Source organism: Muscardinus avellanarius (genome assembly GCF_963383645.1).
Source record: "Muscardinus avellanarius genome assembly, chromosome: 1".
Classification (NCBI taxonomy): domain Eukaryota; kingdom Metazoa; phylum Chordata; class Mammalia; order Rodentia; family Gliridae; genus Muscardinus; species Muscardinus avellanarius.
In genome coordinates, this window is record NC_137786.1 from 229,631,083 (window position 1) to 229,649,110 (window position 18,028).

Here is an 18,028-nt window from a genome sequence, read left to right on the forward strand (position 1 = left end):
CCCGATCTTCCGTCCTCAGTACCACAAAGACAAAACAAAAACAATCGAAAAACACTAACACAAGACAGTCCTGCTGGAGGAGTAGCGGGAGGGCTCAGGGTGGGGTATCTGGGGCCTGGGCCTCGCTGCCGCCTCCTGTCCGGACTTTGGCATGCGGGCCAGCCCTCCACCCTTACGGGGCAGCTGCATCTTCAGAGTCGGGTACCAGCTTCTTTGTTGGGTTCTCATTATGCCATGCTATGGGAACAGGAACACAGGGGCATTCTGCTTTTGAGCTACACCCCCAGCCCTATTTTTTATGTTTATTTTGAAACAGGGTCTCGCTGAATAGCAAAGGGCCTCACTTAGCAGCAGAGGCTGTCCACGAACCTGGATCCTCCGGTCTCAGCCTCCTGAAGGCTGGGATTACAAGCGTGTGCCACCACACCAGGCTGCCCTACTTTTTTCTTTCTTTCTCCTTCTTTCTTTTCCTTTCTTTCTTTCTTTCTTTCTTTCTTTCTTTCTTTCTTTCTTTCTTCTTTCTTGTGGTGGTACTGGGGTTCCTGGAAACCCTTCTACCTCCGGGTTACACTCTCAGACCTATTATATATATATATATATATATATATATATATATATATATATATATTTTTTTTTTTTTTTTTTTTTTTTGGTGGTACTGGGGTTCCTGGAAGCCCTTCTACCTCCGGGCTACACTCCCAGACCTATTTTTACATTTTTATTTGGAAACAGGGTCTCCTAAGCCAGCGCGCGGGGCTGGCTTCGAACCTGCACGATCCTCCTGTCTCTGCCTCCCAAGTGCGGGGATTACAAGCGTGCACCACCACGCCCGGCATATATATATATTTTTTGAAGATTTAAAGAAGTTTATTAGAAGGGTAGAAATACAGAAAATAGAAATATAGCACCATGCCAAAATGGCATGAGGGGTGACTCGAATACACCCTATTTTTTATATTTTTATTTGTAAACAGGGTCTCTTAAGCCAGCGTGGCCGGCTTCGAATCTGTGCAATCCCTCTGGTGATCCTCCTGTCTCAGCCTCCCAAACACGAGGATTACAAGCATGCGCCACCACGCCCGGCTTTATTCTTTATTTTGATACAGGGTCTCACTAAGTTGCAGAGGGCCTCACAAGTTTCTGAGGCTGTCCGCGAATCCCGATCCTCCTGTCTCAGCCTCCCAAGTTACTGGGATTACAAACATGCGCCACCACACCTGGCTTGGACTTGGTTTTAACAAGCAGCATGTGTGTGTGTTGGGGGGCATTGCAGATTTTTGAGCAAGGCCATGTCAGGATCCAAGTAGTCTTTCTTTTCATCAAAATTTAATCGATGGTGGTTGTAATAAGAATGATATGGAACTGGGCGTGGTGACACATGCTTATAATCCCAGCATTTGGGAGGCTGAGACAGGGGGATCGCGGTTTGAGGACAGTCTCAGCTACTTAGGCCGTTTGCAACTCAGTGAGACCCTGTTTCAAAATAAAAATAAAATATAGGGTTGGGGGTATAGCTCAGAAGTAGAATGCCCCTGGGTTCTATCTCTAGTACTGCAAAAAAAAAAAAAGAAAGAAAGAAAAGAAAGAAAAGAATGAGATGGAGCCAGGCATGGTGGCTCAAGCCTATAATCCCAGGATTTGGAGGCTGTGAGGAGGATCGGGTTAGTGGCCAGCCTCAGCTGCTTAGTGAGGTCCTCTGCAACTTAGTGACAGCCTGTTTCTTTTTTTTTCTTTTTTTTTTTTTTTGTGGTACTGGTGGTGGGACCCAGAAGCTTTCTACCTCCAGGCTATACTCCCAGACCTTTTTTTTTATATTTTATTTGGAAACGGGGTCTCACTAAGTTGCTGGAAGCCTCACTGAGTAGCCGAGGCTGGCTTCGAACCTGTGTGATCCTCCTGTCTCAGCGTCCCAAGCACAGGGATTACAAGCATGCGCCACCACGCCCGGCGTGTGATAGCCTGTTTCTAAATGAAGAATAAGCCGGGCGTGGTGGTGCACACTTTTAATCCCAGCATTCAGGAGGCTGAAACAGGAGGATCGTGGTTCGCAGACAGCCTTAGCTACTTAGGCCCTCCGCAACTTAGCAAGACCCTGTATCAAGATAAGAATAAAAAATAGGGCAGGGAGTGTAGCTCGGAGGTCAAATGCCTCTGGGTTCCATCCCCAGACCCGCCAAAAAAGAAAGAAAAAAAGTAAAGAATAAAAAAAAAGGGTAGTTCGGTGGTAGAATACCCCTGGGTTCCATCCCCAGTACTGAAAAAAAAAGAATGAGATGGGCTGGGTGGGTGGGACACGCCTGAAATCCCAGTACTTGGGAGGCTGAAACAGGAGGATCACAGCTGCAGTGATGTTGCGAGTCTCTTGGCAACTTAGCAGGACCCTCTGTTTGGGTTTAATCCTCAGTACCACAAAGAAAAAAGAAAAAGAGATTGAGAAGGAAAGGGACACAAACTTTTTGTTTCTAATTAGTGCTGCTCTTGCTGTCCGTTGGCGTGGTGTGGTGTGGTCATCCCCATCCTCTGTTGCTGTCCGTTGGCATGGTGTGGTGTGGTCATCCCCATCCTCTGTTGCTCTCCGTTGGTGTGGTGTGGTGTGGTCATCCCCATCCTCTGCCCCCCGGTGCTGGGCATGGAACCCAGGGCCTCGTGCCCCACGCACGCGCCCTACTCTTGAGCTGCAGCGCCAGCCCTGCACAGGTGTCCTGGTCCTCGATACTCTCAGATACCGTGTCATTTTGTCCTCCTGCAGCCCTAGGCTACGAGGGCAGGGGTTGTCACCCCTATTTTACGTAGAACAGCAAGGCTGGTGAATGTCAAGGTGGGTGGCGGTGGCTCCGGAGTGTGAACCCCAAGGCCAGTGCCTCCTCTTCCTTATCTGCCCCGGCCGGCTCTGAGTCTCCGTTTTCTGAGTCGCCCGGCCCCTGGGCTTCCCTGCAGGGATTGTGGAGCATGAGTAGCAAACGTGGTTTGGTTGAAAGGGTCTCCACCTGCTCTCGGGTTCTGAGGGGCCCTGGGGCGGCTCTCCGCTCCTCCCGTCTCTGCCTGCAGTTGTATCGGGGCCATGTCAGAACGGGAAGAGCGGCGGTTCGTGGAGATCCCGCGGGAGTCCGTCCGGCTCATGGCGGAGAGCGCAGGCCTGGAGCTGAGCGACGAGGTGGCGGCTCTGCTGGCTGAAGATGTCTGTTACCGTCTCCGAGAGGCCACGCAGGTGCTGCCGGGGCCCGCTGCCCACGCTCCTCCCACCCTGACCTACCCAACAGCATGTGTTGGCACCCCTTTGCCCCTCTGCACAGCTCCCTGGCCAGCCAGAGTGGCTGCACGGTCATTCTGCAGCGAGAAACAGCTGTACAAAGGGAGCGTGACTCTGGAGGTGGTGTTTGTGTCAGAGCCCAGCTCGGCTGGGTGTGGTGGCACACACCCGTGATTCCAGTACGTGGGAGGCTAGACAGGAGGTTTGCAGGTTTAAGGCCAGCCTCGGCAATTTAGCAAGGTTCTCTTCTGAAATAAAAAATAAGTGGCTGGGCGTGGTGGTGCAAATTTATACTAGGATTATACGAGTAATCCCAGCACTTGGGAGGCTGAGACAGGAGGATCCCACAGGTTCGAAGCCAGCCTCAGTTACAATCGTGAGGCTCTTGGCAACTTAGTGAGACCTTGTTTCCAAATAAAATATAAAAGGTCTGGGACTGTATCCTGGAGGTAGAAAGCCACTGGGATCCATCCCCAGTACCACAAAAACAAAATAAAATAAAATAGGGCTGGGGGTGTAGCTCAAAAGTAGAACACTCCTGGGTTCAATCTCCATTATCACACACACAAAAAATGGCCGGGCGTGGTGGCACATGCTTGTAATCCCAGCATTTGGGGGGCTGAGACAGGAGGTCCAGGTTCACGGACAGCCTCAGCTACTTAGTGAGGCCCTCTGCAACTTAGTGAGACCCTGTTTCCAAATGAAATATAAAATAGGTCTGGGAGTATAGCCTGGAGGTAGAAACCCCCTGTGTTCCACCCCCAGTACCACCAAAAAAAAATAAAGAAAGAATAAAAAATAGGGCTGGGGGTGTAGCTTGAAGGTAGAATGTCCCTGGGTTTCACCCCCAGTACCACCAAAAAAAAAAAAAAAAAAAAAGTGCCCAGCTGGGATCCAGGCCTCCTCCTTTTTTTTAAATGGCTGTACTGAGGATTGAACTCACAGACACTCTCCCCCTGAGCTACACCCCCAGCCCTATTTTATTTTGAAACAAGGTCTCACAAAGTTGCAAAGGGCCTCCGTAGCTTCCTGAGGCTGGCTGGCTGCGACCCGATCCTCCTGTCTCATCTTCCCAAGCACTAGGATTCCAGGCATGCGCCACCAGGCCCGGCGGGATCCAGGCGCTCTGATCACTGCCGTGGCGTCCACTCTGCTTGCTTCCCAGCGCTGCCTGCTTTGCTCGGCGGTCCCAACACCTGCTGCTCGGCGGTCCCTGACTCAGGCTTCTGTTCCTCCCCTCAGAATAGTTCTCAGTTCATGAAGCACACCAGGCGGCGGAGGCTGACAGTCGAGGACTTTAACAGGGCTCTTAGGTGGAGCAGCGTGGAGGTGAGTGGGGCCGAGTGAGGGAGAGCGAGGGGCCAGCAACCTGGGGTGTGGCTTAGAGCCCCAGTCTGTAAAGAGAGACCGTGTCTACCGCCTGACCAGGCAGGCTGTGGGTGCTCTGGCTCCATTCCCTGCAATGGCTCTGAGCCCCTGGCTTCTTCCACTTTTCTTGGGATGTCTGCTCTTCCCTCAGACGTGGGCTCCTGTCCTGGTACCTGCCTCTTCCCTCCCGCGGTTCAGGCTCTGTCCCATCCTCTTTCCTCAGGCCGTGTGTGGTTATGGATCCCAGGAGGCTCTGCCCCTGCGCCCCGCCAGGGAGGGTGAGCTGTACTTTCCTGAGGACCGAGAGGTGAACCTGGTGGAGCTGGCCCTGGCCACCAACATCCCCAAAGGCTGTGCTGAGACGGCCGTCAGAGGTGGCTGCTGGTGTCCCGCGTGGAGTGGCGACGGGGGCGGGTGCTGGAGCGTGGGTGGTGGCTGATGGGCTGGCTGGTGGGGGGGGGATTAGCTGGGGTAGGCGGTGCTGTGAGGGGTAAAATCCCAGGCTGACACTCTTCTCTGCCCTGGTTCCAGTTCATGTCTCCTACCTGGATGGGAAAGGGAACCTGGCACCTCAAGGATCAGGTAAGGGGTGGTATGGGGACCGCTCTTTTAGGTGCCGAGGGCAGGTCACCTGCTGCTGCTAAGCATTTGGCAGTGCCCGCCTCATTCTGTGCGCTGAGCAGGTACTGGTCCCTGCCTGGAGGGCCCGGCATCAGAGGTGGGAGCCTAGACCTGGAACCAGTCAGGTTCCCATGTGTTGGAGGCCAGAATAGAAACCTATGCAGCAAAGCTGGGCGTGGTGGCGCACGCTTGTAATCCCAGCATTTGGGAGGCTGAGACCGGAGGATCATGGTTCGTGGACAGCCTTAGTTACTAAGCGAGACCCTTCTCAACTAAAATAGGACAGTGGGTGTCGCTTGGAGGTAAAATGCCCCTGGGTTCCATCCCCAGTACCACACACACACAAAAAAAAAACTAAAAAATAGGGCTGGGGGTGTAGCTCAGAGGTAGAATGCCCCATGGGTTTGGGTTTCATCCCCAGTACAAAAAAAAAAAAGAAGCAGCAGCCTACACAGCAAGCTGAGGTCCCTGAGGGTGGTCGCACTTCTGGGTACACCGAGCCAGGCTTCACAGAGCCGGAGGCTCGTGAACTTGGTGGCGGAGGACTGAGTGGGAATCTTCCTGGCCGATAGCACGAGGCAGACAGCAGAGCGCTGGGGTGCGAGGCGCCCGCGGGGCGAGGGTGCCGAGAGCCGGGGGAGTCGCTCCTCGTAGGCGCCTGTGCTGGGGGTGAGGGAGTAGACCGGGGGGCGGGTGGAGAGGACCAGCTGTCGTGCCCTGACCCCCTCCTGCCCGTCTTCCTGCAGTGCCCAGCGCGGTCTCTTCACTGACGGACGACCTGCTTAAGTATTATCAACAGGTGACACGGGCCGTGCTGGGGGATGACCCGCAGCTGAGGAAGGTGAGCCAGTGTGCCGCGTTGGGCCTCACAGTCACACTTTTTTTTATTTTTAATTTTCTCATGGTGCTAGGGATTGAACTCAGGGGCATTTTACCTTTGAACTACATCCCCAGTCCTATATAAATTTTTTTTTTTTTTTTTTTTTTTTTTTTTTTTTGGTACTGGGGATGGAGCCAAGAGGCATTTTACCTTAGCTTTTATTTTATTTTATTTATTTTTTTTTTTTGGTGGTACTGGGGTTCCTGGAAGCCCTTCTACCTCCGGGCTACACTCCCAGACCTATTTTTACATTTTTATTTGGAAACAGGGTCTCCTCAGCCAGCGTGCGCGTCTGGCTCCGAACCTGCGGGATCCTCCTGTCTCTGCCTCCCAAGCGCGGGGATTACAAGTGTGCACCACCACGCCCGGCCTATTTTATTTTATTTTATTTTTAGGTACTGGGGATGGAACCCAGGGACATTCTACCTCCAAGCTATACCCTGTTTTTTATTCTTTATTTTGAAACAGGGTCTCACTGAGTTGCAAAGGGCCTCCCTAAGTAGCTGAGGCTGGCCACAAACCGTGATCCTCCTGTCTCAGCCTCCCAAATGCTGGGATTACAAGCGTGCACCACCATGCTCAGCTACAGTCAGACTTTAAAATCCTGTGAAATTCTTTTAGTTGTCTAGATCCTCTCCTCTGCCGTTGTCTGGCTGCTGTGGCTGGAGCTGCCCTTGGGTGGCTGTGGGGCTCTGAGCCAGGCCATTCATCAGGCCTGACCCCTTCGCAGAAACCATTGGGAAACCGGTGGCTAAGCACAGCCCTGGGAGTGGGCGTTGGGGGTCTCCACGCCTGCATTCTGGAGCCTATTTGGGGGGTATCTTTTTTTTTTAGTACTGGGTATGGAACCCAGGGGCATTGTACCTCTGAGCAACACCCCAGCCTTATTTTTCAGTCTTTTTTTTTGCGGGTCTGGGGATGGAACCCAGGGGCATTTGACCTCCGGGCTACACCCCCTGCCCTATTTTTTATTCTTTATTTTGAAACCGGGTCTCACTGAGTTGCAGAGGGCCTCACTAAGTAGCTGAGGCTGTCCGCGAACCGCGATCCTCCAGGTCTCAGCCTCCCGAATGCTGGGATGACGAGCATGCGCCACCATGCCCGGCGTCAGTCTTTTTATTTTTGAAACCAGGTCTCACTGAGTTGCGAAGGACCTTGCTAAGTAGCAGAGGCTGCCTGCGAATCATGATCCTCCGGCAGAGCTCAGCCTCCTGAATGCTGGGCTTACAAGTGTATGCCATCACGGCCGGCTCGGGGTATCTGTTGATTCTCGGCCGAGTGAGGCATCCACGTGGCAGGCTTTGTCTGCCTGGACATGGCCAGGAAAGGAGAAAGGAGGCAGAGGAGCCAGGGTGGGTACTGGGCCGCTGGCCTCATCCCAGCCTCTGCTGCCTTAGCCTTATGGCTTCAAGGGCCTCCTGGGCGCCAAACTAGGGTCTTCTGTCCACGGTCAGTTGGGGGCTCACGTGATGATTTTCTCAATCAGGGACCCGTGCATGCTGAGTAAGCACTCTACCACTGGACGATATCACCATCCCACTCCACTCATTTTTTTTTTTTTTTTTTTTCTTTGGTTATATTGGGGGATTGAACCACCAATGAGCTATACTTTCAGTCCTATCTTATTTATTTGGAAACGGGGTTTCACTAAGTTGCTGAGGCTGGTTATTAATTAATTAATTAATTAATTTTGGTGGTGCTGGGGATTCAACTCAGGGACCATCTACCTCCAAGCTACACCTCAGCCCTGTTTTGTTTTATTTTAATTGATTGATTTGCAGTGCTAGCGGTTGAACCCAGGGGCATTCTACCTCCTAGCTACACCATATTTTTTTTTTTTTTTTTTTTTTTGTGGTACTGGGGTTCCTGGAAGCCCTTCTACCTCCGGGCTACGCTCCCAGACCTATTTTATATTTTTGAAACAGGGTCTCTTACGCCAGCGCGGCTGGCTTCGAACCTGCGCGATCCTCCTGTCTCCGCCTCCCAAGCGCGGGGATTACAAGCGTGCGCCACCACGCCCGGCTTACACCATATTTTTTATTCTTTATTTTGAAACAAGGTTTGACTAAGTTGCAGAAGGCCTCACTAAGTAGCTCAGGCTGTCCGCTAACCTGTTTCAGCTTCCCAATTACTGGGCACTGAGATTACAGGCATGCGCTACCATACCCTATTCCCCAGCCCTTTTATTTTGAAAGTGGGTCTTGCTAAGTAGTCCTGTCTTCCCTTGAATACCCTTGTAATACCAGTACTTGAGAGGCTGAGACAGGAGGATCGCGCAGGTTCAAAGCCAGCCTCAGCTACTTAGCAAGGCTCTCAGCAACTTAGTGAATCCCTGTTTCCAAATAAAATATAAAATAGGTCTGGGAGTATAGTCCAGAGGTAGAAAGCCCCTGGGTTCCACCCCAAGACCCACATAAATAAATAAATAAATAAATAAATAAATAAATAAATAAATTAGAGCCGCGTGTGGCGGCGCATGCTTGTAATCCGAGCATTTGGGAGGCTGAGTCTGGAGGAACGCGGTTTGCTACTTAGTGAGGCCCTTTGCAACTCAGTGAGACTCTGTTTCAAAATAAAAAATAAAAAACTTGGGCAGGGGTGTAGCTTGGAGTTCGAATTCTTCTGGATTCCATCCCCAGACCCGATCTACAAAATACATAAATAAATAAAGCCGGGCGCGGTGGCGCACGCTTGAAATCCCCGCTCTTGGGAGGCGGAGACAGGAGGATCACGCAGGTTCGAAGCCAGCCGCACTGGCTTAAGAGACCCTGTTTCCAAATAAAATATAAAATAGGTCTGGGCATATAGCCCGAAGGTAGAAGGCCCCTGTGTTCGATCCCCAGTACCACACACACACAAAAAAAAAACAAAAACCAAAAAAAACCCATAAATAAATAAGGTAAAATAAAACATAAAATTGGTCTGGGGTTGTAGCTCGGAGGCAGAATGCCTCTTAAGTTCAATCCCCAGTACCACCAAGAATTAAAAAAAAAAAATGTGTTAGAGGTTTAGCAGCATTTATTATTACAGACAATGCCGCGTGGCTATATGTGTAAGTGGGTTTCTGTAGGATAAATAGTAGAGTGCTCTAGCCGGGTGTGGTGGCACATGCTTGTAATCCCAGCATTTGGGAGGCTGAGACAGGAGGATCATGGTTTACGGACAGCCTCGGCTACTTAGTGAGGCCCTTTGCCACGAGAGAGACCCAGTTTCAAAGTAAAGAATAAAAAATAGGGCAGGGGGTGTAGCTCGGAGGTCGAAGTGCCTCTGGGTTGCATCCCCAGACCGGGGGGGGGGGGGGGGAAAGAATCAGGAAAATATGGTTGGGGATGTAGCTCGGAGATACAATGCCCCTGGGTTCCATCCTCGGTATGCCAAAAAAAATAAAAATAAATAAATAGAGTGCTCGATCAGTGAGTGTGAACACTGTGGTGATACACGGCTGTGCTAAGCCGCTCTCCAGAGCGGTGGCAGTCTCTGCCGGGGCAGCTTTTCCAGTGCGTTCTGGGCCCTCCTTCAGGTGGCTCTCCAGGACCTGCAGACCAACTCCAAGATCGCAGCGCTCCTGCCTTACTTTGTCTATGTGGTCAGCGGGGTAAGTGATCGTTCTGGAGTGGGGCCAGTGTTTTGTGGGACGGAGATGAGCCGGCCGTGTGTAGGGCCCGTGGCGGGAGCCCTCCGATGGGCAGGTGCCTGCCGCCCCGCACGTCCCCCTTAGCCATGGTCTTCTGTCGGCAGGTGAAGTCTGTCAGCCACGACCTGGAGCAGCTGCACCGGCTACTGCAGGTGGCCCGGAGTCTAGTTCGGAACCCACACCTCTGCCTGGGACCCTATGTCCGCTCCCTGGTGGGCAGCGTCCTCTACTGCGTCCTGGAGCCCCTAGCTGCCTCCATCAACCCCCTGAATGACCACTGGACCCTGCGGGATGGGGCTGCCCTTCTGCTCAGCCACATCTTCTGGTAGCCACGGGGCCCGAGCCGAAGGGTGGGTTGGGTGGGGAGACGGGCCGGGTCCCTGAGAACGTAGAGTCCTGTCGCCCTGGAGTGTGAGGTGTAGCGAGGCAGCTGGGCAGCGGAGCCGCCTTCCCCTCCCTGACAAGCGTTGCTCCCACAGGACTCATGGGGACCTTGTAAGCGGCCTCTATCAGCAGATCCTGCTCTCCCTGCAGAAGGTCCTGGCCGACCCCGTGCGACCTCTCTGCTCTCACTATGGGGCTGTGGTGGGGCTGCACGCTCTCGGATGGAAGGTGAGGACCCGGCCTTTCTCAGAGCCACGGGAGTTCTCATGGCGTGGCATGTCTCCTGTCATAAAAATGGTCTGTGCTTGCTTCTGTGGAGTGTTGAGGCCAGACAGCGATACCGTGACGTTTTGCATGTCTTCTCTCTTCAGAAGTCCTGCATGGCAGAGGTTGATGAATGCCTGCCCATTCCATGTGATGACATTAGGACATACCCTCAGTATTTATTTGGGGTGCTAGGGATTGAACCCAGGGGCATTCTACCTCTGCGCTGCTTCCCTGTTATTATTTTTTGGTGTCTGGGGTTCCTGGAAGCCCTTCTACCTCCGGGCTACACTCCCAGACCTATTTTTATACTTTTTATTTGGAAACAGGGTCTCTTAAGCCAGTGCAGCTGGCTTCAAACCTGTGCAATCCTCCTGTCTCTGCTTCCCAAGCGCGGGGATTACAAGCATGCGCCACCACGCCTGGCATCCCTGTTATTATTTTGAAACAGGGTCTTGTCAAGTTGATAAGAGCTTCGCTATGTTGCTGAGGGTGGCTGCGAACCTGTGATTCTCCTATTTTAGCCTTATGTATTTATTAACTTCTCTTTTTGTGGTACTGGGAATTGAACCCAGAGGCATTCTACCTCTGATCTACATCCCAGACCGACTTTATTTCTTATTTTAAACTAAGTCTCACTAGGTTGCTGAGAGCCTAAGTTGCTGAGGCTGTCCACCAACTGTAATCCTCCTGTCTCAGCCCCTCAGGCACAAGGATTATAAGCGTGTACCATAATTTCGAGGTTATTTATTTTTGTGGTACTAGCAATTGAACTCAGGGGCATTCTACCTCTGAGCTACAATCCCAGATTTTATCTTTTATTTTGAAACAGGTCTTCCTATGTTGCCGATGCTGGTGCCAACCTCTGATCCTTCTGTCTCAACCTTTTAGGATTATAGGTATATGCTACCATGCTTGGATTGTATCTCCTTTTTTTTTTTTTTTTTTGGTGGTACTGGGGTTCCTGGAAGCCCTTCTACCTCTGGGCTACACTCCAAGACCTATTTCTATATTTTAATTTGGAAACAGGGTCTCCTAAGCCAGCGTGCACGGCTGGCTTCGAATCTGTGCGATCCTCCTGTCTCTGCCTCCCAAGCGCGGGGATTACAAGTGTGTGCCACCACGCCCGGCATCTCCTTTTTTTTAAGATCTTTATTTTTTTTATTTATTTTTTTTTTTGCGGTACTGGGGATGGAACCCAGGGGCATTCTACCTCTGAGCTACACCCCGAGCCCTATTTTTCTTTTATTTTGAAACAGGTCCTCTAAGTTGCAAAGGGCCTCACTAAGTAGCTTGCAATCCCCTTGTCTCAGCCTCCCAAGTACTGGGATTACAAGCGGTTGTGACATCACGCCCAGTTTGCTGTCTTTTATTTTTTTTATGGACAGCACTTCAACTGAACACATTATCACTGGGTCATAAAGTGTCTAATTCCTTATTTTTGAAACAGGGTCTCACTAAATTGAAGAGAGCCTCACTAAGTAGCTGAGGCTGGCCAGGAACTGGGATCCTCTTGTTTCAGCCTCCCAAGTACTGGGATTACAAGTGTGCCACCACGTCTGGCTCAATTCTGCATCACTCTTTTTCTTTCTTTCTTTCTTTCTTTTTTTTTTTTTTTTTTTTTTTTTGCGGGTCTGGGGATGGAACCCAGGGGCATTCAACACCCTGCCCAATTTTTTATTCTTTATTTTGAAACCGGGTCTCACTAAGTTGCAGAGGGCCTAAGTACTGAAGGTGCCTGCAAACCAAGATTCTTCAGTCTCAGCCTCCAAAATGCTGGGATTACAAGGGTGCGCCACCACGCCCAGACAGGGCTCAAGTCGTTCTAAATTCTGATTGGAAACCTGTTACCTGCCAAGCCTTGCTAGGAACTGAGAATAAAGACAGGATACAAAGCTGGGGGTGGTGGTGCACACTTGTAATCTCAACATTTGGGAGGCTGACAGGAGGATCACGATCACAGTTCACAGCCTCACCTACTTAGTGAGGCCGTTTGCAACTCAATGAGATCCTATTTCAAAATAAAGAATAAAAAATAGCCGGGCGTGGTGGCACACGCTTGTAATCCCTGCCCTTGGGAGGCGGAGACAGGAGGATGGCGCAGGTTCGAAGCCAGCCACGCTGGCTTAAGAGACCCTGTTCCCGAATTAAAAAAAAAAATATATATATATATGTATGTATGTATGTATGTATGTATGTATATATATATATAGGTCTGGGAGTGTAGGGCAGAGGCAGAAGGGTTTCCAGGAACCTATTTTATATATTTTGTTTCGAAACAGGGTCTCACTAAGTTGCTCTCAGTGGCTGAGGCTGGCTTCAAACCTGCACTTAGCCCCCCCAGTTACTGGGATTACAAGCATGTGCTACCATGCCTGGCTAGTCCCTTTAAAAAAAATTTTTGGGGGGCTGGGCGTGGTGGCGCATGCTTGTAATCCCAGCATTTGGAAGGGTGAGACCAGATGATCGGGTTCGTGGATAGCCTCAGCTTAGTGAGGCCCTCTGCAACTCAGTGAGACCCGGTTTCAAAATAAAGAATAAAAAATAAGTCAGGGGCTGTAGCTCGGAGGTCAAATGCCCCTGGCTTCCATCCCCAGACCCGCAAAAAAAAAAAAAAAAAAAAAAAAGTCTTTCCTGGGAAGGGGTACTTGAGAGGCAGTAAGTAAAAAAGAGGTGCTTAACTCATTCCTTCTCTCCCTTCCAGGCAGTAGAACGAGTTCTGTACCCACACTTGTCCACTTACTGGACAAACCTGCAGGCTGTGCTGGATGATTATTCGGTTTCCAACGCTCAGGTCAAAGCAGATGGGCACAAAGTCTACGGAGCCATTCTGGTGAGTGCCGGCGCCTTCCAGCCTCCCTTCGCTGCGTGGGCTCGGCGGGCTGATTTTGGAACACTTGCCGGGCCCAGGTCGCTCCCAACTCTTGCTTATCCTGGTCCTCTGCTCCTTAGGTGGCCGTGGAGCGCCTGCTGAAGATGAAGGCCCAGGCCGCAGAGCCCAGCAAGGGCGGTCCGGGCGGCCCGGGCCGCCGGCGCGCCGAAGACCTGCCCTGGGACCACCTGCTCCTGCCGGACGCGCCCTCCGCGGGCGGGGCGGAGCCGGGCTTCGGGTCCGGCCTCCCGCTGCCGCCGGGGGGCGCGGGCGCGGAGGACCCCGCCCCCTCGGTGACCCTGGCGGACATCTACCGGGAGCTCTACGCCTTCTTCGGCGACAGCCTGGCCACTCGCTTCGGCACCGGCCAGCCCGCGCCCACGGCGCCGCGGCCGCCCGGGGACAAGAAGGAGCCGGCGGCCGCCCCAGACTCGGTGCGGAAGATGCCGCAGCTGACGGCCAGCGCCATGCTCAGCCCGCAGGGCGACGAGAGCCCCCGGGGCGGCCCCGCGGCGGCCCCCGCGCCCGCCGCCTCCGAGAGCAGGCCGCTGCCGCGCGTGCACCGGGCGCGGGGGGCGCCGCGGCAGCAGGGCCCGGGCGCCGGCGCCCGCGACGTCTTCCAGCGGAGCCGCTTCGCCCCGCGCGGCGCGCCGCACTTCCGCTTCATCATCGCCGGGCGGCAGGCGGGGCGGCGCTGCCGCGGGCGCCTCTTCCAGACGGCCTTCCCCGCGCCCTACGGGCCCAGCCCGGCCTCCCGCTACGTGCAGAAGCTGCCCATGATCGGCCGCACCGGCCGCCCGGCCCGCCGCTGGGCGCTCGCGGACTACTCGCTGTACCTGCCGCTCTGAGGCGGCCCCGCCCCGGAAGGGGCGTGCCGGGCGCCGGAAGGGGCGGCGCCGAGCCGGACGGCTGCTTCCGGGCGGCCGGGGCGCCATGGCGCTGGCCTGCCTGCAGCGCGTCGAGCTTGTGCTTTTCGCGGCCGCCTTCTTCTGCGGGGCCGTGGCGGCGGCGGCGCTGACCCGGACCCAGGTGTGGCTGCGGGGCGGGCCGCGTCGGGCCGGGCGGGGGGCGCGGGTGAGGAGGCCGGCCTCGCGGCTCTGCTCTGCCCGTTCTGTTTTTCGCGTGCTAAAGGGATGTCTAGAGGCACCAAATCGAACTGGTATTTTCCTTTCTGTGACTCTTCTGGTTCTGAAACAGATGTCAACACAGTCCTGAGTCCATACGTTACATCAGGGGGCGTTTGGGTTGCGCGGAATAATAATAAGCATAGACTAGTGGACACGGTCAGGCCAGCACGATTGCCTGCTGCGCTGTGAAATGACAGCGGTGTAGAAAACACATTTACTGCCAGGCGGTCTTGTTAAACACGGGTGCATTTAATTACTATGAAGCAGGCACTAGAATATCTCTTCTACAGATTAGAAAACACTGGGAGTAGTTACTTGTTGAAGGCTGCAGAAGATCCGCGTTTACCCTAGGATTTCTGCTCAGAAGGGAAAGCAGAACTTGTGAGGGTTTGCTGAAGTTCTTCATATTCGATAACCACTGGAGGTTTAATTCCCCAGTAAGCCCCTTTCATCAGTCCCCTTGGCCCAGAAACAGGAACTGACAAGGCACACCTAACTTCTGGAGTGGCCCCGGTCTAGGCGATCCCTCCCACCTTCCAGAGTAATTACTGGAAAGCTGAGGCAGGAGGATCACTGGTTCGCATCTAGCCTCGGCTACTTGCATCCAAAGGCACTAACCTGAACTCTAGGACTCAGCAGCTTCTCTCCACAGGGCTCCTTCAGGGGTAGCTGTCCCTTGTATGGTGTGGCCACCCTGAATGGCTCCTCCCTGGCCTTATCCCACCCCTCGGCCCCGTCCCTCTGCTACTTCGTGGCTGGGGCCTCTGGCCTCCTGGCCCTCTACTGCCTTCTGCTTCTGCTCTTCTGGATCTACAGCAGCTGCATCGAGGACTCTCACAGGTGAATGCCCTACTCAGGACCAGGGACTGAAGTGGGATGAGGCCCATCTCAACCTTAATGCTTGTTCTCTTCTCAGAGGTCGCGTAGGGCTCCACATTGCACTGGTCATCTCAGCCATAGCCATCTTCCTGCTCTTAGTTTCTGCCTGTATGCTTCGATTTGGCACCAGTGCTCTCTGCAGTTCCATCACCTCCCTCCACAGTACAAATAGGTAATGGGAAAGGGAAGGAAGCCTGGCTGGGGTTACTTTCCCTCTGCTGAGGGGGCCCTAAACCTCATTGTACCTGTCAGTCACCCTTATCTCAAAGGGCGCCTGGGCACAGGAGTGCTCAGAATATCTCTTTCCTATCTCACAACTGTCTCTTTGACCTCACAGTTGCTCTGAAGCACAGAAAATCCCATGGACACCTCCTGGAACCGCTCTGCAGTTTTACTCCAACCTACACACTGCTGAAGTGAGACTCAGGGAAATATTGATTCATTTAAGTGTCTAGCTGTAAGGGTGCTCACCAATGTACATGAGCTTGCCTCATAAGTGACAGGCTGAGAACACCTGAGTAGCGTGTTATCTCGACACTAGATAAAGACTGATGTGTGGGGTAGAGGACTGAATCTCAGGTGGCCCCACTCCTCATATTTCTGTTCTATCTTCCACAGACCTCCTCTTGGGTGAATCTGGTATTGTGGTGTGTGGTCTTGATGCTCCAGGTCATACAGAGGAAGTTGGAAGCCACCCCACTCATGTCTCTGGGGAGAGGAGACCCTGAGTGGAGTTCTGAGACAGATACTCTTGTTGGGCCACGCCAGTCCCATTTCTGAAGTGCAACCAAAGAGTGCTTTCTGCAGCCAAAGACTGTGCCCAAGTGCCTGTAATCCTCTTGCTTCCATGTAGCCCTGTTTTGTGTTGGGAGCCTGTTTTCCCTCCAGGAGGGAAACTTGACAACAGGTCTCTCTCCACCTCTTCCTATAGCTGTTTTTGTAGCAATAATTATATTACTTTCCTCATCTTGGTACTAATTTCTTGATGTTAAAAACAAGTAAATGGGAGGAAGGAGCGAAGGCTAAACAGGCACGGGTCAGGCAGCTGCTGTTTGGACGATGGCTCCTTTATTTGCTGTTATTGAAGGTTCCCGTTCATGACTGGCTGTCACCTCGTGCCTAGGGCTCAGTTTTATCTTCCTCTGAGAGCGAGATAAATTAACCCAAATATGGTTTCACAAGCTCCGATAGGCGCCTACAGTGTTGTCAAAGAGCCGAGCGTTGGGGAAGTATCCGGCTTTGTCCAAGAGGAAGTAGAACCGCCTGCCTTTCACCTTCAGAGGCAACATGGCAGGGACTTCACCTCGGTGGGCCATGCAGGATACCTGGTTCAAGGGAACAGTGAAAGGGGCCCCCATACCAAAGGGGGCATGAGTGGTGAGGGTCACCTGCTGTCCTCCAGCTCGAAGCAGCACTGAACGCACTGACCGCAGGGAGAAAAGAAGACCAGCACCGATCACCAGGGTTCCTAGATGAAGAGCGGAGTGAGGGGTGAGGGGTTTTCACCGGAGGACTAAGCAATACCCAGTGCCCCTTGAGAAAACTATCGTGACACAATTATTAACAGGGTTGATTCTACCCTAGAATCTTGCATTACTCCATCCACAACCTTTTTGTACTGGGGATTGAACCCAAAGTGCCTCAGAGATAGAAGAAAGTCTATATCTGAGTTACACCCTTAGCTCTCCCCTTTATTTTTTTCTTTTTTGACTGATGATCGAACCCAGGGCAGTGCACTTGCCAGGCAAGTGCTTAGCCACGGAGCTACATCCCAGCCTCCCCACACTTTAAATGTTGAAGTAAGACCTTCCTAAATCGTCCAGACTGGCTCTGAACCTGTAATCCTCTGTCTAAGCCTCCAAAGTACTGGGATTGCAGGCATATGCCAATACACCCGGCTTCTAGGCTTCCACCCCCATTTTAAAGGGAAAAGGGACCCAGGTGTGGCACGAGCCCCTGTAATCCCAGTACTTGGAAAGCTGAGGCAGGAGGCTCGCTGGTTTGCATCCTGCCTCAGCTACTTAGGCCCTCAGCAACTGAAACCATTTGAAAATAAAAAATAGGGCCGAGATGTAGCTTGGAGGTAGAATGCTCCTGGGTTTAATCCCCCGTACTGATTTAAAAAAAAAAAAAGTAAAAGGGTCCAAGACTTGAGGGATTAGCTTAAAGTCTCAGAGTGAACAGTCCTGAATCTACTGCTGCAAGACGGTGTGCTGCTCAGGAATTCAGTATTCCGAACCCCTGTTTGGACAGCCTGCCCCTTCTCAGCGAGGAGTAGCCCCTCGCCTGAGTCAGGAATGAGGTGCCCACCACCCCAGGTCCCCAGGAAGGGAAGCCAGCTCATGACTTACCAATGGCGCCGAATCCCACCGCCAGCCCATAGCGCCAGAGAGCAGCGCGTAGGTTGAACCGGTCCGAGGCCTCGGTGTCCCTAAGCCGAGCCGGGACTGCTTTCGGAGACAAAGCTGCCACAGCCAAGGAGGCCCAGAAGATGCCCTGGCCGGCGCAGAAAAGCCCGAGGAAGGTGAAAAAGTGGCGCCGTTCATGTTTGAAGAGGAGCACGTCCTGTGGTGGGGTCCCATCCTGCAGGAGCCGGCGGGTGGGCAGGAGTTGTAACCTCACCAGCAGCCCCTGGGGCCACCGCCGCAGGAGCGCAGCCATCCCGGCCAAAGCCAGGCCACTTCCACTTCCGGGGCGGGACTTCCTGTCGGCTGCACCGCCCCTCTGAGCCACCGGAAACAACCCAGTA

General features: G+C 53.0%; 3 protein-coding genes across 4 annotated transcripts; 2 read left to right on the forward strand and 1 right to left on the reverse strand.

Moving 5' to 3' along the window:
- Nucleotides 1-3,058: 3,058 nt before the first annotated feature.
- Nucleotides 3,059-14,121, forward strand: TAF6L (TATA-box binding protein associated factor 6 like; the record flags this gene model as incomplete). Of its 2 annotated transcripts, XM_080695658.1 has the most annotated exons (10): nucleotides 3,059-3,208; nucleotides 4,493-4,579; nucleotides 4,842-4,992; nucleotides 5,150-5,200; nucleotides 5,986-6,080; nucleotides 9,640-9,714; nucleotides 9,858-10,078; nucleotides 10,233-10,365; nucleotides 13,106-13,234; nucleotides 13,354-14,121. In XM_080695658.1, the coding sequence occupies 10 exons, from the start codon at nucleotides 3,062-3,064 to the stop codon at nucleotides 14,119-14,121; spliced, it is 1,857 nt and encodes a 618-aa protein (XP_080551784.1). The 2 variants fall into 2 exon arrangements, with proteins under 2 accessions (XP_080551784.1, XP_080551785.1); XM_080695659.1 differs by lacking the exon at nucleotides 9,640-9,714 and having other exon boundaries at nucleotides 3,062-3,208.
- An 85-nt stretch (nucleotides 14,122-14,206) lies between these two features.
- On the forward strand, nucleotides 14,207-15,535 carry TMEM179B (transmembrane protein 179B; the record flags this gene model as incomplete). The annotated part of the gene is made up of 3 exons (XM_080716676.1): nucleotides 14,207-14,302; nucleotides 15,053-15,240; nucleotides 15,317-15,535. 3 exons carry the CDS (start codon nucleotides 14,207-14,209, stop codon nucleotides 15,453-15,455), a joined length of 423 nt encoding a protein of 140 aa, XP_080572802.1. The 3' UTR covers nucleotides 15,456-15,535.
- A 919-nt stretch (nucleotides 15,536-16,454) lies between these two features.
- On the reverse strand, nucleotides 16,455-17,940 carry TMEM223 (transmembrane protein 223; the record flags this gene model as incomplete). The annotated part of the gene is made up of 2 exons (XM_080697510.1): nucleotides 16,455-16,747; nucleotides 17,631-17,940. 2 exons carry the CDS (start codon nucleotides 17,938-17,940, stop codon nucleotides 16,455-16,457), a joined length of 603 nt encoding a protein of 200 aa, XP_080553636.1.
- Between the last annotated feature and the right edge of the window lie 88 nt (nucleotides 17,941-18,028).